Here is a 26,953-nt window from a genome sequence, read left to right on the forward strand (position 1 = left end):
TGATACTCTTTTTTTCCCCCAATCAAGATAATCAAGGTTTGGCCGTAGCCAGTGTATTGTGAAGATGGCCTGAATTTTCCCACCTCTGTGTTCACTGATGTCACATTAGTAGCTTGAAATTAGTCATGGTGGGAGTATTTATACCACCTAAACTGGCAAAAAGCTACAAATGAGAGGTTCCCCTTCCATTTTGAGGAGACTTTAAACATTTCCCAGCACATCATCGGCAATAACCATCAGTGTTTTCAAATACAATTCAATTCTTCCTTGTTCATAAAAATCTTATTTGAAGATCTAAATGGTTGGTATTTAAATCTTCTTTCTGGAAAAAGATTTAAATGTTTCTCATTCGTTTACAGCAACGGAAATGTTAGACTTTCCTTGCAAAGGGAAAAATATATGAGCTTTATTCACAGAGTGTTCTTTGTTTCTTATCAGTTGTAACCTATTCAGAATAAAGTGCTTAAAATTTGGATTTTTTTTTTTTTTTGAGACATGGGCTCGCTATGTTGCCCAGGCTGGAATGCAGTGGCTATTCACAGGCACAATCATCGTGGACTACAGCCTGGAACTTCTGGGCTCAAGCGATTCTTCTGCTTCAGCCTCCCAAGTAGCTAGCTGGAAATATAGGCACACACTAGAGTGCTTGGCTAAAATTTGGATTTTTATCTGAAAAAATGGTATCCTATTTTTAACTCAATCCATGCTTATGAGGCAAAATATCTAGACTTCAAACAGAACCTAACAGATTTTAATTCTGTCATAAAGTCTATGTGATTTAATAATAAAAGGTTAATTAAAAATTTTTGTAAGGTATGAAATAAACAATTTTATTAGATGAATTCATTTATTTGACACATTAAATTAGGCAAAGAAAAATATATGCAACTGCTTAAAAAGAATCACATTCTCATACTACTTGAACACAGCAGTGGTCAAAAATAATGAATTGTAGAATGGACCCCAGGATTTTATGCTAAAAACACCCTGTACAGAAAAGTTTCAGGCTTCTAACTTCACTGAATCCAGTACTAAACGTGCTTCTTTATATTCCTCAGCTTCTTCCAAGTCTTTTTCACTTTCCTGAAATGAAATATAATAAAAATTAAGTTTATCCTTTTCAAATTTCAAATGTTACAAACCATTAATGTAAATAACTCAAAAAGTAGAAGAAAAAGGATCCTAAGTCTCAAATAAATTTGGTATAATTCTACAAGTTTCCCACAGTTCTGCTTTTGTTTCACTGTATATTCTCATATAATATATTGTCATATAAAAAGTAACACAGCCATCTAAAGCTATTGGCATTAAGATAAAAACCCCAGAAAATTTTAAAGAAAATTTTTATTGTCATTTTGTCAATACATCATCATCACACAAAAGGGAAAAGTCAAAAAGAAAGACTGGCTAACATATTACATATATGACAACATTAGAGCCAAAATAATCCTCTAACTACTCACAGTGACAAGAAGTCTACTGATTTTACACCATAGTTAAATATAATCTTTGAATTACAAAAGTGAATTGCCTGCTTATTAATGATATTACATAGCCTGCACTAAAGGAAACAAAATACATCATCTTTCATATTCTAATATTTAAAGATTGAGTTTTTCCATGATACTGATATACAGGAAACTTTTACTAATATGTTGTAATTGTAACAAATAAATGAAATATTATCATTTAATTATTATCCAAAGGAAATTTTGTTTGATTTTTAAATGAAGCTATGGTCAGTAATTCGTGTCAGGTCAATACAAGATGGAGATATACAGTTACAGAGGAAAGGGAATAAAAGATGTGTTATTTAATATGAAAAATTAAAGGAAAAAGATTGAGAATTTGCTTAATTCAAACTATAAGAATTTCTTAAACCTCTATATTATAACTTAAACAAGTCTTTATTTTCTGTCAGTAAATACAAGCTCGTTAAGGGTTGACATATTGTTGAATACATCTTCACACACAAATATATCATCCAAAGATTGTATTTTTTTCATGCAATTTCTATTATTTTCTCAGCTAGTAGATTCATGAGAGAAAAAAGTATTTAAACTGTCACGAAATACAAATAGTGCTTCCTGTCTTAGGTAGTATTTTAACATAGTAATTATTTCCTGCTTTAACTATCTTCTGTATCACAAGGCATTTATAAGTGTTACCCAGCTCCAAGTTAATCTGAGGGGAATGCTTATATTAATGTTACCAGGTTTTACTTCCCTCTCTCAAATTGACTTAGGTTTGAATCTGAAAGAATTCCAGATCCTTTTAATAAAGATTCAAATTCATTTGAAACATTGGATCTTTTGAAATTTCAAACACTCGACTTACCCTTAATGTGCAAAAAAAGAACTTTATGAAAACCAAATAATTCAAGATACTGCTGGACAATAGAATAAACATGCTAGAAAACAGTGCTTTCACTGGAGGTGTAACTCAAAACATAATTTAAACTTCATTGTTTATTTAAAAATATATTGGTATACAGGGCAAGTTAATAAAAAATATCTCCAAGCAGTTCTCAGTGTTAAATGTTTAAAATTTTGGCCTTCCATGTATTGGACTGCAAAAAAACTAAACATAAGACAGAGAAGTCTTTACTTACTAACATCTGCTGAAGATCAGTATATGCAGCTTCCAATCTGCGCTGGCAATCTGGGATCATCATTCGGGACTCTTGCAGGATCTCTGCCTATAACAAGAATCTCTGTGAGACATGCAGACATGGCAGACTTAACGGGTGTTTAACTCATACCTTGGTAAATATCTAATGATTTAGAGGAATCAGAAAAAAATTGAGGTTATATTAAATGATTCAATATTTTAAATTGTGTTTCTTAGAAGTTAGGAAAAAAAGACCAACATACTATAAAATCTACGAAGTACTAGTTTTAGAACTAAACCTTTTTGGTAATCATCTTCTCATGCTAAGTGAAAATTAACTGGAAAAGCTTTTCATAGAGCATTTGTTTAAAAGGCTATTTAAAATAAACTATTTTCCCTGCTGTCACAAAGCACCTTTATCCAAAATGGGATCAGCTGGTTATATAAATATCTCCTGCATCTTTTGAGTAATAAAGAAAAACAGTGTTCAGATAATATCACATGGAGATAATTACTGCATGAAAAACGTTATTGAGTTATTGATCACATTGTGTGCACACTGCAGGAGGTTCTCACTGAAAGACAGAGGTAAAGAAAAATGAAAAGCAAAGACCAGCAGGTTCATATTTTTGATGCTTATCATGCATAAAAAGTTATTACTTATCCTTGTGCTTCATTTTAGGAGACAGATTATTCTCCCCATGCAGTTTGAGCCAAATTACCAATGTGGCACCCCTCTGAACCTGAACTTCTTGTCTATTCCTCCTGAAGACAGACACTACAGAATTAAACACAGCAATATTTATTCTAGAGGCTCTTTCTGGACTTAAACTTCATCATTCAAAGCAGGAGTATAACACACTATTCTCAGAAAAAGACACAGAGATCATCTAAATATTTATTTCCAAAAAATAATGTTTGGTCAAAGACCTTCAAAGAAATGGGTACGAAATCTGAACTTTTACTAAGATTATCCAGCTCATATAAAATAAAAAGGAAAGACATAATTTAGTGGTAATAACACTGTATTTTCATGGAAACTTTAAATCCTAGCATCATCTCTTCCCCAATAGTTTTGTCATAGCTCACACTGTAAACAAAAATCAGAATTATAATATAAAATTATATTTTCTATCTACATCTATTTTCTCAGGTGGAAATCTACTGCTGAACTTATAATTCTCTTACAATAAAGCACAGGTTGAAAATTTCAAACATAGGATCATGACTTCACCTCAGAGCTGATCATGCTATACCTAGACATTGAATCTCTGCCACTAAATTATTTTTGTGTATCTGGTTGGTTTGAATATATACGAAAAATCAGTAACAGGAACATTTCATATTGGGTGATTCATATTTCCTCTCCTATGGAATTCCCTTCACAGCTTATAGGAATTAAACAAGATGAAATGATTATAAAGAATTTTTTTTTTTTTTTGAGACAGAGTCTCACTCTGTTGCCTGGGCTAGAAGTGCCGTGGCGTCAGCCTAGCTCAAAGCAACCTCAAACTCCTGGGCTCAAGCAATCCTACTGCCTCAGCCTCCTGAAGTAGCTGGGACTACAGGCACACGCCACCATGCCCGGCTAAATTTTTCTGTATATATTTTTAGTTGTCCAGCTAATTTCTTTCTATTTTTAGTAGAGACGGGGTCTCACTCTTGCTCAGGCTGGTCTCAAACTCCTGAGCTCAAAGGATCTACCTGCCTCGGGCCTCCCAGAGTGCTAGGATTACAGGTGTGAGCCACCGCACCTGGCCTGATTATAAAGAATTAAACCCATGAGAAGTCAAAATGTATACTTGTAAAAAAATTTTTGAAAGCTTTAGTCACTAAAGTGGACTTTAAACAATGCTGTCTAAAATACTTTCTATTCATTATTATTCTATCTATTATTACAGGGAAAGAATTTTTAATTAGTCTATCAAAACGAGACTCTGACTTAAGCAGGGCCAAAGCTCAGTCTCTTCTATATACCACCCTAATTCATTTAATAGGTTGCAATATGTCTGCAGGATACTAGGTACAGGAGGTACAAAGATGAAAAAGAGAAGGTCTCTGTTCTCTAATTAAGTATAGGGGCTTAAATATGAAAATAAACATTTGACATTGCCTCAAGAAGATCATGCCACAGGGAGCCAAAGGAATGCAGTGATTACTATAATTTGGAATCCATAAATCACATCTCCATCAAAGCCATAAATCATATACTTTACCTTGTAAAAATAAATTACCACTGTCAGGAATAATTTAAAAGACAGTATATGAGGTGTAATTATATAGTAAAGATACAAACTTAACTAAATGAACATTATCTTTCAAAGAGCTTCCCTTGGGGGGTTCTATTCAAATGAATGGTGCCTCTATTTAAAATATGTTTAATCTAATGTTGACTATGATAAAACTGAGGTTAAATCAGGATCTTGGCATAGATTGGGAAGTATAAGGAACCTTTGGGGAACGTAACAGGATGCAGTCCTACTGATGTCTAATAGTTTTTTTAAAAAGTTATGATTTCTTTTTGGTAGTTAATCAGGTAAAATGGAAGTTGGTGGAGACTTAGCAAGGTTCAGATTTCAACAATGAATAAACTGCTGAATCTAAAATCTAATCAATTTCCTTTATAGTCAAACATATATAAATTGGGGAAAAAATACCCTAATTGGCAGATCTTCATTTTTTCAGAAAGAAGAGTTCTGTGAAATAATCTGGCCAATGTCATTCAGGCTCTTAGGCTATTGCTTGATTGAGATAAACGTTCTAGCTGCTGTAATGATCCAGATCATTCATCAGAAGCTGTCTATACCTATAGCTGTAATAACCTATAGACACTCTAATATTGGCTATTGGCTGCCTCTGCAATCAATGGTAACTGCATTAGTCTGCCAGATTGAGCTCCAGAGTAATACAGAGATTATTGGAATAATGATTAAGTCTTTCATTTATATGGTGGTAAAATGTTATATACTCACATGTCAAGAAATCCATTTGACTTGTGTTTTGTGGTTACTGCTCAATGGTTAAGATTGTAAGAAGAATCCAATGAGTCAAAAATAATCTGGGCTCTTAAACTCTAACATATCAATAATTACTTTAAATGTGAATGGTATAAATACACCAGTTAAAAGACAGAAATTCACAGACTGGACCTAACTACATGCTGTCTACAAGAAACCCACTTCAAACATAATGAAATAAATAGAAAACAAAAGGATGGAAAAAATATATCATACAAACACTAACTTAAAAAACTTAGGAGTGGCTACAGTAATATGGATAAAGTAGACTTCAGAGCAAAAACATTATTAGGAACAAAGAGGGATGTTACATTATCATAAAATGATCAATCCACCAAGAAAACAGTGATCCTAAATGTTTATGCACTAAACAATAGAGCTTTAAAATACATAAAACAAAAACGGATAGAACTGAAAGGAGAAACAGACAAATCCACATATATAGTTGGGGATTTCAATATCCTATTCTTGGCAATTGCTAGAAATATTACACAAAAATCAGCAAAGATATAAAAAAACTGAACAACACTATCAACCAAGCTGTAATTGACATTTATAAAACATTCTACTTAACAAAAAGAATCAATGTTCTACCTAAGAAAGGAAAACACAAATACTTTTCAAGTGCCCATGAAAACACTTATTGCAGTAGACCATTACCCTGGGTCAAAAAAAAACAAAACAACAACAAAAAAACAAACAAAACCAAACAAACCAACAAGCCAAAATTCTCCCAAACCAAAAATGAAACAAACAAAATACCCAACACATTCAAAAGAACTGAAATCCTATTCAGCACATTCTCTGACTATAATGGAGTAAAACTGAAATAACAGAAAGAAAAATCTTCAGTTATAAATTAAACATATTTCTAAATAACCCATAAGCCAACAAGGGAGTCTCAAAGAAATACATAGATAAATGAAAATGTATCATGTCAAATTTATGGAATGCAGCTAAAGCAGTACCTAGTGGGAAACTTATAGCACTAAAATGCTTACATTAGGAAAAAGGAAAGGTCTATACTTAATAATCTAAGTTTTTACTTCAAGAGCTTTTGAAAAAAAGGGCAAAATAAACCCAAAGCAAGCAGAAGGAAGGAAATAATAACAGTAAGAGCAGAAATCAATGAAATTAAAAATAGACAAGACTCAATGGAACAAAAAGCTGGTTTTCTGAAAAGAAAAAAGAAAACCTGAAAAACCTTCAGCAGAGACAAAGTGAGAATGCACAAATGACCAAAAGAAGTACCAAAATAGAGGCTATCACTACAGATCCTGCAACTATTAAAAGGAGAATAAAGAAATACAACAGCCGGGCGCGGTGGCTCACGCCTGTAATCCTAGCACTCTGGGAGGCCGAGGCGGGTGGATCGCTTGAGGTCAGGAGTTCAAGGCCAGCCTGAGCAAGAGCGAGACCCCGTCTCTACTAAAAATAGAAAGAAATTATACGGCCAACTAAAAATCTATATAGAAAAAATTAGCCGGGCATGGTGGTGCATGCCTGTAGTCCCAGCTACTCGGGAGGCTGAGGCAGTAGGATTGCTTAAGCCCAGGAGTTTGAGGTTGCTGTGAGCTAGGCTGACGCCACGGCACTCATTCTAGCCAGGGCAACAAAGCGACACTCTGTCTCAAAAAAAAAAAAAAAAAAAAAAAAGAAATACAACAAATAATATTAAAATATTACTCATAATGCTCATAAACAACTTAGAAGAAATGGACCAATTCCTCAAAAACTACAAACCACTCAAACTCACCCAATAACTTAAATAGTCTCATAGTCATTAAAAAAACTGAAGTGGTAGTTTAAAAGTTCCTGAAAAAGAACTCCCTAGGCCCAGAAGATTTCAGTAGACAATCCTGCCAAACATTTAAGGAAGAATTAACAGCAATTTACACAAATCCTTCAAGAAAACAGAACAGGAAGAGTTATTTCCCAATTCATTTTATGAGGCCAGTATTAACCTAATATTAAAATCAGACAAAGACAGTATAAAAAAGAAAACTGCAAAGCACTCTCTCACACAAACTTAGACACAAAAAAATCCTCAAACAAAAAATCAGCACATTGAATCCAGCAATGTGTAAAAAGAACTATATACTTGATCAAGTGGGATTAATGGGATTTATTCCAGGTATGCCAGGATGGTTAAATATTTGAAAATCAATTCATGTAATCCACAATATCAACAGATCAAAGAAAGAAAACTCCTATGATCTTATCAAATGACACAGAAAAAACATTTCACAAAATCTAATACCCATGACAAAAACACTCAGCAGAGGGGAACTTGATAAAGATCATCTACAAGATACCTACAGCTAACATTATATGAACTTAATGGTAAAAGACTGAATGCTTGCTCCCTAAGATTGGAAATAAGGTAAGGATGTCCACTCTCACCACCCTCATTCAATGTAGTATTGTTAAGTTCTAGCCAACATAATAAGCAAGAAAAAGAAATAAAAGATATACAGATGAGAAATGAATAAAACTGTCCCTTTTGCAAAGGACATGATTGCTATGTACAAAAATCAGAAGAAATCTACAAAAAATTCCTAGAATAAGTGGGTTTATCAAGTGAGTTCTCAGATTACAAGATCAACACACAAAAAAATCAATTGCACTTCTGTATCTAACAACAAATATTGTATGTGGAAACCAAAACTAAAAATGATACCATTCATAATAGCTCCAAAGAAAATGAAATACTTAGGTATAAATCTATAACATGCAGGATCTGTATGCTGAAAACTACAAAATGCTGATGAAAGAAATCAGACCCAAATAAATTGAAGAGATTTACTGTGTTCATTGACTGGAAGTCTCAACACAGAAAAGATGGCAATTAACTCCAAACTGATCTACAGGTTTAATGCAATTCCTATGAGAAAGTGTTTTACAGACATAGACATGCTTATTCAAAAATTTATATGGAAAGGCAAAAAAAACCTAGAATAGCTAAAACAATTTTGGGGAAAAAAAAAGAATAAAGTAAGAGAACTCACCCTTCCCAATGTTAAGGCTTACTACAGAGCTATAGTAATCAAGACAATGCAGTGCTGGTAAAGGCATAGATAAAGATTATAGGACCAGAAGGGAGAACCCCAAAATAGACCCACACAAACACATCCAACTGTTTTTTGACAAAGGTACACAGGCAATTCAATGGAGGAAAGACAGCCTTTTCAGCAAATGCTACTAGAGCAACTGAATATTCATTGGCAAAAAAATGAACCTCAAACTATACCTTATATCTTGTATAAAAATCACCTCAAAATGGATCAAAGACTTAAATGTAAAACAAAAAACCATATAACTTTTAGGAAAAAAAAAAAAGAAAAGAAAGAAAATCTTTGGGAACTAGGACTAGCAAAGATACCTTTGACTTGAGACCAAAAGTATGATTCATAAAGGGAAGTATTGATATACTGAATGTTTTCAAATTTAAAAATCATCATTGCTCAGTGAAAGACCCTGTTAAAAAGACAAATTACAGACAGAGAAATATTTGAGAACTACATATCTGACAAACGACATGTTATCTGTAATATATAAAGAACTCTCAAAACTCAAAAGTAAGAAAAACAAAGCAACCAATTAGAAAGTGGACAAAAGGTATGAATAGACAGGAATTAAACACATGAAAAAATGTTCAACACTATTAGCCATTAGGGAAATGCAAATTAAAAGCACAATGAAATATCACTATATACCTAACATACAGGTGATGGCTAAATGCTATAATAAAAAGAAATAGTGGTAACATTGAATGCTGGTGAGGATATGGAGAAAATGAATCATTCACACACTGCTGGTGGGAACATAAAATGGTACAAGCCACTCTGGAAAAGAGTTTGGCAGTTTCTTTTAAAACTAAAAATGCACTAATACAACCCAGCAATTGTATTCTTGGGCATTTATCCCAGAGAAATGTAAACCTATGTTCATGTAAAAACAGTATACAAATGTTCACAGCAGCTTTTTTCATAACAGCCCAAACCTGGAAACAATCCAAATGTTCTTCAATGGTTAAAATGAAGTACATTCAGACCATGGAATACTATTCAGCAATAATAAGGAAGAAACTATTGATATGCTCAACTTCAACAAGACTTCAAGGATATTATGCTAAGTGGAAAAAGCCAATTTTAAAAGGCTATATACTATTATATATGATTCCATTCCATGTTGTGTGTCATTCTTGAAACAGTGTAATTATTTAGGGTTTAGGGAACAGAAAGGATGGGGTGGCTACAAAGAAGTAGCACAAGGGAGTCTTGTGATGGAATAGTTCCTGCATCTTGATTGGAAGTTACACAGGCTACCCTTGATAAAATTGCATAGAACTATATATGCAAACACACAGATTAGTGCAGTGTGAGTGAACTATGAGTAAACTTCATGGTGTACCGATGTCAATTTCGTGGTTTGAATATAAATAAGCAAAATGATAATATTGGGGGAGGGAGGAAGGATAAAGGATATATGAGATCTCTCTGAATACATTTTCTAAGTTCCTATGACAAAAACAAAAAACAAAAAAGCAAGTGTACTAAAAGAAGACCATTTATAAACCTGAGTGTATGTACCAAGAGACAAAAATATTTTCTTGGACAACTGAAAGTTATTTTCCATATTTTTATTATTGATTAAAAGAAAATCTGAGTACTTCTTGGAGAATTGGCCTGTGAGGAAACCCCTGGTCAAATTATTCTTTGTTGACTGAAGCCTCCTAATATTTTCTATATATTAATGAAAAAAAATTCCCCTTAATTTAGAGGAAAAAGGCAGAAACATCTAATTGTAAATGTTAATTCATGTTTCAAATGAGTCACAAAAACACGTGTGAATCTTTTTCAAAAAGACAAATTTCACATCACTGCAATTAAATGTAATAACTGCAAAGTTTTGTGAGAAATCTTTGTCCAAAATTATACCAGTTTATCTTATAACATTACTTACGGAAAATAAGAGATAAGTCATGCCTCAGAAGAAATTATTAATAGAGATATGACTGATTGTATTATTGCCAATCATTTTAGCTCCAGGATAGGTTAAAAAACAAGCCAACTAGAACACTTTCACCAAGTGAGGGTAAAACCATCTGTAATTGGGGGTTGGGGATAGGGGAGAAAAAGAGGGATATCAGAAGCAGAGGGCTAAAATCAATGTGGGCAATATTTGAATGATATATTACATTGTTTAGCCAGAAAAGAAAAGGGCAGCAGAATGCCTCTTTCATTGATGGGTATTTTGGCCTTTTAGCATCCTGCAACTTCTGCCTAGTAACTTACTTTTAAAAGAACCAAAAGTAGGTCTAATCCAGGAGAGGGAATCTCCCCTGCATTTTGGCAACCAACTTCAGGTAGGAAGTTTGGTGGACACTAAGAGATAGATAGCACTGTAAGTGTGTGTTTAAAACAGTTTAGAAGAGCTAGGAAAATCAGAGCAAAATGGATCCAAGTAAAAGAAAAGCCAAGATAATGAGAAGCGACTGAGGTTAGCATTATCTGATACAGAAATCTCCTTTATGTACAAGGTGCTATACCACACATACAGGAAGGCTCTCCTAGAAGCTTAATAAAATAAGAAGTTTCTCTTCCTAGATAGCCAAGGGAAGAGAATGTTTCAGGTGCCACTACATTCCTTTTGCACTGCAAAGAGCAAGTACCTACAGAAAAATCAATTTTAAGTGATTAATTTTGCTGAATTAAGTCTAAGTCTGCATTACTACAAGCTGTAACATAATTGACATGGCGAAAACCACAAAGCTGATTCAAAAAGTACATTTTGAGTGGGTTCACACTCTCCTTAGTGTCATCCAGATTTTATTTTAAATGCATAAGACACTGGATTTTAAGTAGAGGAGCAAGTGATCCGATACACATTTTAAAGAGATCAATTTAGCTATTCTTGTGGGGAAGGAATGGAGGATGTCAAGAGTCAAAGAGGTATGCCAATTAGGAGGCTTTTGTAACAGTACAGGCAAGAGATGATAGTGGACAAGGACTAAAGTGATGGCAAGAGATAAAAATAGAAGGAATAATAAATAGGACTTGGTGATATTAGATGTGATTATTAGAAAGAGGAGTACTAAGAAGGGACCCACTAAATTTTTGGGGTGGGTATCTGAATGAGTGGAAGGACCACTTACTGAGAAGGGAAAACAGGAGAAGGAATAGCTTTTTGTTTTGTGGGGCTTAGGCTGGGCTGGGGGAAGATCAAGATTTTTATTTTGGACATCCAAGAGGAGATGTCAAGTAGGTGATTAGTTGGATATGTGCATGTGGAGTGGTTAGACTCAGAGACATAAACTTGGGAGTCACTGGCACTAGAATGAGTACCAAGTAAGCAGGGACTCTGGTTTTTTGTTTTGTTGTTTTTAATGCCATGCCTAAAAGAATGCCTAGAACAGTGTTTGGCATCTAGCAGGTGTTCAATAAATATCTACTGATTGAATAAATGAATGTGCATAAAGATGGTATTTAAGGCATATAGCCTATAGATGGTATGAAACTACCTAGAGAGGAATTGTAGAAAGAACTCTTAAAGGTTTTTTAAAAAGTATATATACGTGTATGTGTGGGGGGAGGCAGGGAGGGGGTGTGGGGGTGGGGGGAGAGGGATTTTAGCAAAGGAGGCTGAGAAACAATGGTATTGAAATAGGAAAACCAAGAAGCTGTTTTATCAAGGATGCCAATGTAAGAGTGTGTTTCAAGGAGAAAGTGGTTACTTGTGTCAAATGTTGTTGAGGCATGTAAGATGAGGAAAAAGGAGTGATGACAACGTCACAGATAGTTACAACAAGAACACTCTCATAAGAAGGAAGGCAGTATGAGTACAGATGCAGATAGGTTAATAGATTTTGTGGTAGTAATATGAGAAAGTTCCCTGATAGCCTCTATTTTCTCAAGGAATTATGAAGCAAGTATCAGCCAAGAATGAATGTCTAATAAATGCTATCATGGGAATAAGGAAGGTGTCATGGCAGTGTGAAGGAGGGGTACCTACTCATTGTAGAGGTGAGTATAGGCGAGAGAGGCTTGAAGGGTAAATGGGAATTAATAAGGCAAGGGTAGGTAGGGGGAGTAGGAAGAGCATCCTGGACATGCAAAATCTCAGAGGCAAAGGAGAAAGGGCACGTTCAGGGAGCTAAAAGGCAGGAACCTAAGTGGTCCAGGTAGGGACTGCTAAGAGGTGACTTTAGAGAGATAAGCAGATACCAAAATAAAAAAGAGCCTTGTATGCAATACTAAAGAGATGAAAATTTGTCACAAAGACAAACATAAGTAGTCACTGAAAAGTGTAATACATATTTTAGTGGTCTTCACACATCAGTTTGGAAAAATATTTGTGAACTTAAACACTTAAGTATATTAAGTATATTTAATATAAGATTAGTCCATTTTTATATTTAATACTTAAAATTGGAGAGGCAGTATAGCTTAGTGGTAAAGAGTACAGATTCCAGAGCCAGAATGCCTGTGTTCAAATCTCATCTTTGCCACTTAGCATTTGTGTGACCTTGGGTGGTTATTTAACCTGTGCTTCAGTTTTCTTATCTTTAAGTGGAGGTTTTAATAGTAAAGAAGTAAACAATAGTACCATCTCAAACAGCTGTTGTAAAGACTACATTAGTTAATATGGTATTCTGTAAATGTTATTATTATTTATGATATAATTTTACCTGCTTTTTAATGGCATAATTTTCACCATCTTCGGCTCTCATTTTTTCAATCTTTTCTTCTTGTTGCTTTGCTTCTTTTTCATACATCACTTTTTCTTTGACCAATCTATAAATAAACCAAAAATGTTTCAGAGAATCAGTTTTCTCTCTAGAGAACAGACTACAAGAAAGAAAAAAAATATGTAAATATAAAATATACTTAAAATACCAAAGTATATCTACTAGATGGTGGCGGGGAGGAAGGAACGGAAGAAAAATACTTTAGTCATAGATATAAGTATGATCCTCATGCTCTTAAGTCCTACATCTACCTCAAGTAAGTGTAATCTATCAAAGTGTTAAAGTCTTAATTTTTAAATTAAAAACCCATTCCATTATATTTACAATGTGAAAACAACATTCGATTACATAGTAACATTTCTGTCTTTTTTTTTATTGATATGTTTTCCAAGCCTTTACATGTGTATTTGAAACAGCATAATGGTAAAAGCTCAACTTACTGGAGAAAAAAATTAGATTAGTATATTCCATGAGAAATTCAAAACAAAGATGAGATTATTTCCAACCAAATTGTTTAACAAGTATTTACTGTGCACTTAATTTTATGCCAGATTTTCATTGCACAAGGAGCTGGTATAGATAATTTAGATGTGATTCTCTTACACACAAGTAGTGGAAAAAACTAGTATTTTTATGTCTAGACCCATGTTGCTTATCAGAGTGGGGCTTTTGTCTAATTATTTGCGATGAAGATTTTTAAGTGTACTTCAAAACATGATTTAATTTTCATATTCTAACAGGACTTAATACAAGTTTGCAAAACAAAACAACCCTCCCCAAACCAAAAACTCTTGTCATAGCATCTAGAAGAATTTTAAGTCAGGATTTAAATCATCACATAAACTACATTCTAAATACTAAATGTTCCAGTTTGGAATTTTGAGATGTGCTAGCAAGGGTCATCCTGTCCTTCATGATCTTATCTATATAAATGGAAAGAAATATAACAAAATGTTGACAGTACATATCGCAGAATATTATGAGACCCTCATATATTTACCCTAAAATATTTCCAAGTGAAAAAACCAACGTACAAAATAGAGTATAAATTTTATGTTGCCTTAAATATTAAACAAACAAAAAAGGATACTCAAGAAACAAGTAACAAAGAACATATAGGAAACTACTCTTTGCAGTTACCTGAGGAGAAAACACCTGATGATTTGGGGGAGGAGAGATCAGTTAGGAAATACTAGGGAGGCTTTCATTTCATGCCTTCCAATAAAGTTTGTGGGTTTTTTCCCACATGTATGATAAATACTACTTTTATCAAAAAGATAGATGCTTATCTCCGAGCGGTACAATTTTGAATAATTTTAAAGTTTGACAGTTTTCCTTTAGTTATATTAGGTTGGTACAAAAGTAACTGTGGTTTCAGACTGCGAATTTGAAATCATTATAACTAGGCTCAAACACATCTTTATTAACCAAAATAGGAACCTTTACAATCAACACATTTTTGCCAACGAGAAGTAAGTTTGTTTATTCCCGTAGCATACAAATCTGTGCTTTGGGATTCCACGAACTCTTGGAAAGCATTTTCTGCATCCTGCTGGTTATGGAAGCATTTTTCCCTGCAAAAAGTTGTCAAGATGCTTGAAGAAGTGGTAGTCACTTGGTGAGAGATCAGGTGAACTTCGTAGCCCAATTCGTTTGGTTGTGCCACGAGTGGTCGGTGTTGTCATGAGAAGAATTGGGCCCTTTCTGTTGACCAATGCCGGTTGCAGGCACTGCAGTTTTCAGTGCATCTCATCGATTTGCTGAGCATACTTCTCAGATGTAATGGTTCCGCCAGGATTTAGAAACGTGTAGTGGATCAAACCAGCAGCAGACCACCAAACAGTGACCATGACCTTTTTTTGGTGCAAGTTTGGCTTTGGGAAGTGCTTTGGAGCTTCTTCTCGGTCCAACCACTGAGCTGGTCCATCACCGGTTGTTGTATAAAGTCCATTTTTTGTCACAAATCACAATCCGATTGAGACATGGTTTGTTGTTTCATAGAAGAAGAGAAGACGACACTTCAAAACGACGAATTTTTTGGTTTTCGATCAGCTCATGAGGCACCCACTTATCGAACTTTTTCACCTTTCCAATTTGCTTCAAATGCCTAACGACCATAGACTGCCCATGTTGAGTTATTTGGCAACTTCTTGTATAGTTGTAAGAGGATCAGCTCCAATTGGTTGTTGTCAACCTCTGATGGCTGGCCACTGTGCCCCTCATCTTCAAGGCTCTCATCTCCTTTGCAAAACTTCTTGAACCACCACTGCACTGTACATTCGTTCGTTAGTTAGCAGTTCCTGGGCTAAATGCGTTGTTGATGTTTCGAGTTGTCTCAGCTGCTTTACGAATAAAAAAAATCGCTTTAATTTGCTATCTGTCTAACATCATTTCCATAGTCTAAAATAAATGTAAAATAAACGTAAGTAATAAGTCATTAGCAAAAAAAAAATAAAGTGAGAAATGCACATTACAATGATGTATAACAAACATAATCACATTTATTTAAGAATGTATTCCAGTATCAAATGGCAATTTCAACAATGCTAAAACCACAATCACTTTTGCACCAACCGAATAATTTCTAAATTTTCTGTAATAAAGAATCAATAAGAAAAGATATCAAATCTACCTAGTAGTTGTCATTCTCTAAACATTGCTCTCCTTTGTAAGTTGTGCAAATGCTACTGTTAAGGTAACAAGTACAAAGTAATAACTTTTTATATTTTAAGGTCATAATTAACTGACAATATTTTCCATTAGTTTTACAAACCTATACCCTCAGAGAAACAACACAGCAACTTCAAAATCTGGCCACTTTAGTAGTTAGACAAATAAATGTATACGAGAAAAATAAGGAAATAAGAGCAACAGAAAAGGATAGCTATAAGAAGAAGACATGTAAAGAAATGATAATCATTGGGATAATAATCAAATGATAACTTAAACTACTTAACTGCATAACATATGATATAATGGGATTTTACACATACAGTACAAACCAGTTTGCAATAGTTTTTCAAACTATTTCATGGTACACTAGTGGCTAAATAAACTTAAAAAAACATTGCTTGCCGACTCTAAAAAATTTATAATAATTTGAATATTAAAAGGTCCTGAGAAATCTTGTAGCAAGGAAATGTTTAACTTTGTCCACCTGCAAACTTATGCAAGGCAAAAGAGGACATTTTACCCCTCAGCATTGTCCAGAACAGCTGCTCTTCAACACGTTTGAGAAATACTTTGTAGAAAACCATGAACTTTTCCCAAATTTGTATACAACACATTTAAACATTCTGTTCATAAAATGCTAAGTTGAATAAAATTTGGGGGGAAATAAAAAGTTTAGAGACCTTGGACTAAGAAAGTTTTAGTAATCTGTTAATTTAATTTTATAGTTTTTCTTACTGTAAATAAGATTTTCATAATTACAACCAAACTTGTACTTATGGCCATCTAATAACTAATAGTCCAACACCAAGCCATGCTAAGTATACAGATGATATACCAATACAACTAATAGTGGTGAGAAACTGTAATAAGATATTTAGAAAAATATTTTATCATGGATATTTTCAAACAAAAAATAGAAAATATTAATAGTATGATGAATACCTTATACCAGGGGTGGGGAACCTGCAGCCTTAAGGCCTCATGTGGCCTACTAGGTCGTTAAGTGCAGCCTTTTGACTGAATCCAAATTTTATAGAACAAATCCTTTTATTTTTCTTAATATATTTTTGTTCATCTTTTATATTTTTATTTTTGATATGAATGTATTTAAAACACCAAAGAATAAAATAAGTTTCAATCAAATAATCCTTCCAGATTGATCGGCACAATTAGAACATTAGCCACAAGGGCTAAATTGATAGCTGCTATGCCCATGATTTACTTCTAACTTCCCCTGCCTGAGTGGCACCACTACTGCATGAGGCTGGTCGGCCAAAGTTTATGGGGGTCGAGTACACCAGTCTATTATTTAATCATATTGAAGTGTTATCCTATTGGATACTTAAGCTCTTCCCATATGATAAATAATGTGATGAACATCCCTGCCTACAAATTTTATAGACATGAAATACTTTCTTACTACAAAATATTTAAAATATATGGTGATGATGTGAAATTAGACTAACTCCTTTTCCAGTCAACCAGTGATCATTTACTAACATTTCCTTTTCCTACTAATGTGATAAGCCACTTTTGTCATTAGTGATTATTAGTAAACAACAAAATACAAATATTCAAGCAATCTACCCCTATTTTAGCCTAGATTTGATATTTTATTTTAGTCAAAGAAAATATTATGCCAGATTTCACTATTTAAACATTAATAAGCATGGGAAAACTTAACACTAAAGAAGAATAAAATTAAAAAGAGAAAAATGGAACAACACTAAGAGAAAAGAAGATAAATCTGATAGGTTCATTATATAACCAATAGGAGTTGTAGACAGTACAGAAAAAAGGCAGGGGATGAATTTTTTTTAAGAATAAACATTTCCCAGAGGGAGAAAAACAGCACTCTTAATTGAAAGGGCTTCATAAGTGCCAAGTAGGATCAATGAAAAACCCCATACCTATGTACATTAAGAATTTCCAGAACTCCATGAAAATTAAAGCTTTCAAAAAGAGAAGAAATAGGTCATCTATAAAACAAAGAAGAATTAGACTGACATTATATTTCTCATTAATAACACTAGATATCAGAAGAAGATGGTGCAATCTCTTTAAAGTTCTGAGAGAAGATGATTTATAGCCTGGATTTATAACTATAATAATAGGTGAAGGAAAAATTCATTAGCTCACTTAGCAATTATTTATTGAGCACCTACTATGTGCCAGACATGATTTTATGCACCAAGGATACGAGCAGTGAACAAAGCTACAAAAATCCCTGCCCTATGGCACTTTTTACTGGGGAAATAAAGACAATTATATAAGCAAAATATATAGCATGGAATATTATGGTAAGTGCTATAGAGAAAAAGCAGCGAAGGAGGACTGGTAATAGTAGGGGTTTGCAATTTAAAGTAGAAGGATCAGGGAAGGTTTCTTTGAGAAAAGGAAACATGAGTTAAGATCTGAAAGAGGCAATAAGTCTTGCAAATAACTGATTCAAGAAGTTATAGGCCTAGAGAACTATTTTTAGTTATATAAAAATTCAAACTTTATCTACTATGTCCCCTTTCTGAAAAATTTACTTAAAAATGTACTGCAACAAATTGAAGATGAAAATCAAGAAGTCATGAGACCAAGAAGCCATGGTCAACATAATGCAATAGTCCAATGAAGAAAAAAAATTAATATCCCAAAATTAAAACTATGCTAAAAGCCTCAAAAACAATCAGTCTAAATGAGAATCTTAGTGTGGGCTCTTATGGGAACATTTTTAAGAAGAAGAATGGAGTAGATTCTAAGGAACAGAGACAATGAGTAGAAAGGAGAGAAGATACTAATGAGATGATAAAGTAATGTGTTTTTTCTTTCAATTATAAAAATGAAAACAATTAGAAACTCCAGGGTCCTCCATCTCTCAGTGGGCGCGCACGCGCGTGAGCGCGCGCACACACACACACACACACACTGGTTGTGATATAAAGTAATTGATGAAAAAGATAACCCATTTAACCTAGATTTGTAAGAACAATCTTCCTTTGGGCAGCATAGGTCCATAGGGAAAGAAATGTAATCCTATACTATATACCTTATTTAAAATTATATAAATGTAATCCATTTATTCACTTTCAACTTTTAGAACAGACTTATGAGCATAATATACCTTTCCCCACTTGTTTGAAATATTCAATTTGTGTTTTTTAGTTTAAAAGTTAAAGAATGTCTACCAAATTTTTCTTATGAAAAACCATGCTGTAAGTGGTGGCTAAGATGATCCCTGGTCGGCTAAAGAAAGTTTAGTATTTTATAAAAATTGGGCCGGGCGTGGTGGCTCACGCCTGTAATCCTAGCACTCTGGGAGGCCGAGGCGGGTGGATCGCTCGAGGTCAGGAGTTTGAGACCAGCCTGAGCAAGAGCGAGACCCCGTCTCTACTAAAAATAGAAAGAAATTATATGGACAACTAAAAATCTATATATAGAAAAAATTAGCCGGGCATAGTGCCGCATGCCTGTAGTCCCAGCTACTCGGGAGGCTGAGGCAGTAGGATCGCTTAAGCCGAGGAGTCTGAGGTTGCTGTGAGCTAAGCTGACGCCACGGCACTCACTCTAGCCTGGGCAACAAAGTGAGACTCTGTCTCAAAAAAAAAAAAAAAAAAAAAAAAAAAAATTGTATCAACCTCTATGTTATCAGTTCTTTGCTTTAGACCCCTCTGTTTGAAATCTCTAGTATGATTTCCTTTTTCCTGATATAGCTCTTCTCTACTGATAACTCTCTTGTCTCTAAAGAAACAAACAATCCTTTTGAGATTTGTATTGTGTTAGAGATGAAAGAAAAGAAGAAATTTATATTGAGGGCCTAATATGAACAGATCTCTCTGGGAACTTCATTGCTTTTAATACTTACAACCCTATTTTAAGTAGTATTATCTCCATTTTACAGTCTCTTGTTAATTATTCCTCTCCACAATGTTTTGAAAAGAGACTTTAGATTAAAATAGAACTAGAACATCAATATTTCAAAAATGAATAAAATCTAAGCTACTGTATTTCATGAAACTAGTCAAAAATGATATTACTAATGAAAATTTTAAACTGAAGGCAGTAACACTGATAATAATTAGGTTGGATGAATAATTTTTGAGGTTTTAGCATTTCCAATGGCCATCACCTTATCTGCTCTCCCAAAACTTGCTGTTTGGTGAAGTTCAACAGTTACAATTCAAGAAAAGATTGTTATAATATTGATGTCTCATGAAACATGATATATAATAAATTTAGGCAAAAGCTTGAATCATTCACAGTAAGTTAAAATTAAAATATGATAATAAAAGCAGCTAACACATACCAACCGCTTACTAAGAGCCAAGTAGTGTGCCAAAGCATGCTAAATGCATTGTCATTTAATTCTCAAAAAAACCTTATAAAATAAGTACCACTATTATTCTCATTTTAGTCAGTAGCTTGTCCAAGTTCTCACATTTGTTAAGTGCCAAAGGACTGTTTTATTCTAAACTCCATAACCTTAGCTACTACTGATACACTGTCTAAAAAATTAATAATTCTCAAACATTTGAACATGTAAAAAAGTTTATATGTGCTCAATTACAGCAAGCATTGTTAATTGCCTATCCAGCAGCCATTCCTCCACTTACTTGTCAGCAGAATCCAATTTTGCTTATGATTATCCATGAAGTCATGTCCTTCAAAGGACGAAGCTAATCATTATGGTCTTCCTCCTTTTGCCAAGTGATAACTTTAGGCATGTGAAAGTGACCCAATTCTGGCCAAAGCTACATAAAGGACATCTGCTGGGCCGTTGTCACTGCTCCTTAATGGGATATAATCCCTTTTCTCTTCTGGACATTGTCACCTCTATGTGACACCTGCCACTTGTGGCAGGCACCTTGGGATCATCAGGAAATCCTGCCTAGGTCACTCTGGGATGTCAAAGAACTCCAGTCCTTGATGAGGGTATTGAACTACTGAATTAACCAACCAGCACACTACCTCCAGTTTTCTTATTATAAGAGATAATAAATATCCTTATAGTTTAAGCCACATATAGTTTGATTTTCTATTACTTGAAGCTAAAAGCATCTGAAGTGACAGAGTCATTAACAGCAAAAGATTGTTCTGTAGGTGCAGAAATAAGGCTTTCCTACTTCGGACTAATTCATTCTAAACTGATAAACCATTTAGAAACCAAGATACCTCATCTTTTTCTTTCCATCTACGAATAAGCATGAGGAAAATAAAACTTAAACAGATACAAGTAGACCTACCATTTGATCCAGCAATTCTATTGGGCATCTACCCAAAAGAACAAAAGACATTCTATAAAAAAGACATCTGCACCCGAATGTTTATAGCAGCACAAGTCACAACTGCAAAGATGTGGAAACAATCCAAATGCCCATGAATACATGAGTGGATTGTAAAATGTGGTATATGTATACCATGGAGTATTACTCAGCTATAAGAAATAACGGTGATATAGAATCTCTTATGTTCTCCTGGATAGAGTTGGAACCCATTCTACTAAGTGAAGTATCCCAAGAATGGAAAAAATAAGCACCACATGTACCCACCATCAAATTGGCTTCCCTGATCATCACCTAAGTACACATTTGGGAATAACAGTAATTGGGTGTTGAGCAGATGTGGGGGGGGGGGAAGGGATAGGTGTATACCTACATAATGAGTGCAATGTGCACTGTGGGGAATGGACACACTTGAAGCTCTGACTTGGAGGGGTGAGGGGGCATGAGCAATATACATAACCTAAACTTTTGTACCCCCATAATATGCTGAAATAAAAAAATAAAATAAAAAATAAATTATACACAATCCCCAGTTTTATGTTTTCCACTGTATTAAGAAATATTCTATATAAATTTTGTGTAGAAGTCTATTATTTCACATTTAAAACTAAAACAGTGTAAACCTTTAAAAACTTTTAAATAATCATGGTGGTTAGTGGAAGATAATATCTAGAATAAATATTATCTTCCATCTATATTATATTTTCGATTTACAAAGTCCTTCTGTAACTTATAGGACATTGGGTGTGGAGGGTTGCTAAACAGTAAAATATCAAAGCCCCTAAACTGTAACTTACAGGAGAGTGGGAAGTAAGCAGCTAGATATTAATGTCTATAAACTATTATGGGGTAAGATATGTAACGGTGCTACAAAGGAAACAAGATGGCACCAGGGAATGTGTATCCACTTAACAACTTGGATGTAGCAGGGAAAAATCTACTCTTTTGGGAAAATGCAAGTGAACTGTATTAAGAATTCTCTTGGCTGGGCATGGTGGCTCACACCTGTAATCCTAGCATTCTGGGAGGCCGAGGCGGGAAGATTGCTTGAGCTCAGGAGTTCGAGACCAGCCTGAGCAAGAGCAAGACCCCATCTCTACTAAAAATAGAAAAATTAGCTGGGCATGGTGGTGCATCCCTGCAGTCCCAGCTACTCGGGAGGCTGAAGCGGAAGGATCGCTTGAGCCCAGGAGACTGAGGTTGCTGTGAACCAGGTTGACCATGGCACTATACTCAGGGCAACGGAGTGAGGCTCAATCTCAAAAAAAAAAAAAAAAAAAAAAAAGAATTCTCACTAATTCCTTAGTATGGAAAAAATGAAGGTTGACATCAGAATCAGAATCTGATGATTTAGTGCTCAGGGCCTATAATAAAGTAAAATGTATATAGTTAAAATTCAGTGAGTCATTTTCTACTAATCTTTTTGTGGTCATTATAAAGTTCCAAGTGAGATTTTCCACTATTTCTAAGCTTCAACTGATAATTATAGTTAAGATTCTGGGGGTTAGCAAAACTAAGGAAGAACCTGGTACAGTATCCTGTCTTAACAAAATTTAAAGTGTGCTACACACAAACACCCATAAAATGAGATGGGGCTGGAGATGTTGCTTATTCTGAGTGTGTAATGTCCCTCTCCTTAACTCTCATTCCACCAGCAACTGAAGCAGGTTGAAAACTCAGCTCATCATCATATTGACTGCATTCCCAACATGAGCTGAGAACATTGTACTCTCACACTCAATCTTACAGTTGTTGTAATGTCATTCACTGGAAACTTATAGCAATTGGTTTGGCTAAGTCTGAGGACAGAAGGAAGCACAAGTGGATACAGGAAAAGTTTTGCATGTGAGGGTTTTTGTTGTTGTTTTTGTTAATACGACCATACAAGTACTACATAAAGCAGGACTGGCTTGTAAGTAGTTCATGGCAAAAACAGCTAAGTTGCAAACTCAATATGAGCCAAGAATGTGATGCAGTTACTTTAAAAAAAAAGAAAAAGCCAAGTCTCTTGTCTCTGACAAGTTTAGATTTATTAAAAGAAACACCTAAAACATGGTGGATAAATAGTACTACATTGGATGAACTGCATCTGTACTATTATTCATAATTTACTTCTAAAATCATTATACATAACTTAGATCCAAAGGGGATTTAAGGCAGCATATGAAAGACGACACTGGCAAACTAGAGTATTAGCAGAGGAATATTCAACACCATCATTCTACTCTGTGAAATAGTTGTTTGCCTAAAACATCCAGACAGATAATGGGCTATATAGTTATTCCAAACTAATAAAGATTATCATAATATTTAAAACAGGCAAATAAAATAACATTTGATACAAATTATTTTAACTGATTGATAACTGTCACTTCTCATAGATAATAAAAGTTAGCATCAGTTAGAATACCTGAATTTTATTGAAGTATAAAATAAACACAATTTAATGACTCTTCCTTTAGTAATTATTCATGGTGACCCATCAACTCAGGTTATTCTTTAAATTACTGGTCAGAAAATTTTGGAGCAGAATCCCAGATTTCTTAGTTGGAGAGTTCTAGGTTTCAGAGAACTCATGGCTTTGGGATTATCAGTGTTACACAGAGGCACTCTGATGTGTAATGTGTTTAATCAGTATATTGTACTAAGATTTGTTCATTAGGTCAAAATGGTTCAAGAAGCAGCATGTATGAAGATTTCTTCTATTTTCATATTACTGACATTGAGGGCTTAAGTCCTTTTGTACAAAAGAATGACAATATAATCATTAACTATTAATAATTCCCATTCAGAAAAATGCAAGAGTTGCAAATAATTTTCATACTATATTCCCATCTAATGGTATACACATACATTAATTTGGTGTATGTTAAAGGGCTCACTTTCAACGTGTATTTGTTTTGTATTTAACCATATATAAAGCAGTTTTTTGTTTTGATGAGACACAGTCTTGCTCTGTTGCCGGGGCTAGAGTGCCATGGCGTCAGCCCAGCTCACAGCAACCTGAAACTCCTGGGCTCAAGCTATTCTCTTGCCTCAGCCTCCAGGGTAGCTGGGACTGCAGGCGTGAGCCACCGCTGGGCTAAGTTTTTCTATTTTTAGTAAAGACAGGGTCTGATTCTTGCTCAGGCTGGTCTTGAACTGCTGAGCTCAAGCGATCCTCCCGCCTCAGCCTTCCAGAGTGCTAGGATTACAGGCGTGAGCCACCGCACCGGGCCTAAAGCAGTTTTTTCTTACTCGAGCCAAATTTCTAAGTCCTTAATTGCTTAATTATTACTTTTAACTAATATTTGGTAAAGGTACTTGATAGAATTTTAACAGCTAGCAAATCTGGTTTAAAAACTCAATATAGTAAAATTTTCTTAATTATTCTAAAATTAGATTAGTGATTTCTAAAGACTCTGAAGGCCTCCAAATCTTTCTTGTCTAAGTCACCTAAATTATAGTCTGCAGTTTACAAAAAGTTTGTACTGTATCAAATAATCACCTTTTATTCTTCAACCGTTTAGAGTAAAACTGTAATTTTATACAGCCTGACTTTATGAATTTGTCAGTAAACAGTTTTAAAATGTTGCATTTTCACAACTAGAGGCACAAACACAATTACCACCTTTAGCTCTTGTCCCATTGACAGTATGGGTTAGCATATAAAAACATGAAAAATCTCTAAATTTATCTTATAAAAACAGAAGAATATATAAATCATGTCATTTATGATATGTTAAAAGTACCACAACTTCTTCCAAGTTGTTATTCTACACTGTCTTCCTGAACTATTTCAGACAAATTATTCAGTAGAATCTTTCAGGATCCTGACTCTGTGGATAAACTATCATAATTATACAAAAACACAAATCTGTGATAAACATCCCTTTCCCCAATCAACCTAAAAAACCCAAGTATTAATTGTAACATTTGGGGTTAAAGAAAGACACATGAGTCGGAATTCCAGCAAGCTGACTCCCACTTATATGTATCTATGAGGGGGAAAAGAAATCTATCCTTTAATTGACCATGTAAATATAATCAAACCGTCACTTTTCAAATGTGATTAACAATTGCTTTCTTTTACAGAAGAAAAAGGAATGCTCTTCCAAGAGATGTAAATAGACGTGGTGAAAACAAAAAAGGTTTCTGTGAACAAATAAAGCTTGGGAAATATTGCATACTCTATTCTCCTCTTAGAGAGTCACATAGAAAAGCTTTTGAGTAATCTTACAATAAAGAAACACATTAAATTTTGTTTAACTCAGCCCTTCTCCAACTAGTTTGAGCACAGAACACTTTCTCAAAATATCTATTAAGATCTAGTGAATCAGAGTCTATAGAACAACTTGGAATACAAAATGACAGATGAGTAATACTCAAAATTCTGACTAGAATAACTAATAAATTTTTATTTCTAAATTTCTATACTACATTAAATACAAAATATTCTATTTGAAATTTCCAATTTATAGAATTTAATAAACTATCACATTATCAATATAAATGCTATTAATTTCTTTAAGAAATCTTAATGTGACAGCAACAATAGCAAGATTAATACAAGGATATATCTCTGTATGTTAATATAATTAATATAGAATAAAAGACAAAACTTTATAACTGCCCTATCACTTTTAAAAATTTAATGTGCTTATAACTAAATTCACATTTTAGTAGAAAATAGCTAGCTATACCACCTTGTGATATATGAAGCAAAATATTTAGTTTGAAAAATTATATAGTAATATTATAATAGCTGACAAAATTTCTTTAAAAAATCCAATCCAATTTTTCCTACTGCAAGTTTATTCCTTTACCTTAGACATGGTATCTGAATGCTAATAAATACTCAGTGGTCCTTAGGCCACAAATTCTATAAAAGAGTACAATTTTTTTTTCAAAAAGTAATATTACTTTTTCTATTAAAGACAGTTTCAATAGAAAAGGTTATAACCACTGTAGGCCAGGCATGGTGGTTGAGGCCTGTAATCCTAGCACTCTGGGAGCCCAGGGCGGGAGGATTGCCTGAGCTGAGGAGTTCAAGACCAGCCTGAGCAAGAGTGAGATCCCACCTCTACTAAAAATAGAAAAATTGGCCAGGCATTTTGGTGTGCGCCTGTAGTCCCAGCTACTTGGGAGTCTGAGGCAGGAGGATCACTTGAGCCCAGGAGTTTGAGGCTGCAGCGAGCTATGATGACAGGGCAAGACGCTGTCTCAAAAATAAATAAATAACCACTTTAAAACTAAAATTGAGTTTATGAACAAATTAGTACATGAACTTGTCATCTACAGATCGCCAAACAACCATTAACAAATATCCGCTAATTTAAACTTCCAAAATAGTCCAAATCACATAGGGGATGGGGTAGCATTTTTATTATAGTAAAATAGGCTAAATATCTAGCTTCAATGCTGTGAGAAATTGAACTTAACTTCCCAAACACCTGATTTAACCTACTGGACCACTTTTTCTTCCTAAATATAATTTCTATAAAAGGAAAATTGAGAATGGACTTCAAAAAAAATATATGTCATCTACTTAATGAAATTTTATTATCTAGGCACTGCAAGGTCCTTTAGCTTCTGTGGCCTGTGCAACTTAAATCACTCATTTATTTTATATGCTATGGTAATAAGGAAATACT

At 34.2% G+C, this 26,953-nt stretch overlaps 1 protein-coding gene across 3 annotated transcripts in view; it reads right to left on the bottom strand.

Annotated features, from left to right (window-relative positions):
• Positions 1–756: 756 nt before the first annotated feature.
• The window catches only part of TBCA (tubulin folding cofactor A), a 64,996-nt gene continuing 38,799 nt past the window's right edge, over positions 757–26,953 (bottom strand). The window contains exons 2-4 of one of the 3 annotated variants that reach the window (XM_069492434.1): positions 13,318–13,423; positions 2,612–2,698; positions 757–1,083 (exon numbers count right to left, since the gene is read on the bottom strand). In XM_069492434.1, the coding sequence (XP_069348535.1) occupies positions 1,003–1,083; positions 2,612–2,698; positions 13,318–13,423 (274 nt within the window). In that variant the 3' untranslated portion in view covers positions 757–1,002. The remainder of the gene's footprint in view (positions 1,084–2,611; positions 2,699–13,317; positions 13,424–26,953) is intronic. The other 2 variants (XM_069492435.1, XM_069492437.1) reach the window with 2 other exon arrangements.

This window comes from Eulemur rufifrons, chromosome 17 (assembly GCF_041146395.1).
Source record: "Eulemur rufifrons isolate Redbay chromosome 17, OSU_ERuf_1, whole genome shotgun sequence".
Taxonomy (NCBI): Eukaryota; Metazoa; Chordata; class Mammalia; order Primates; family Lemuridae; genus Eulemur; species Eulemur rufifrons.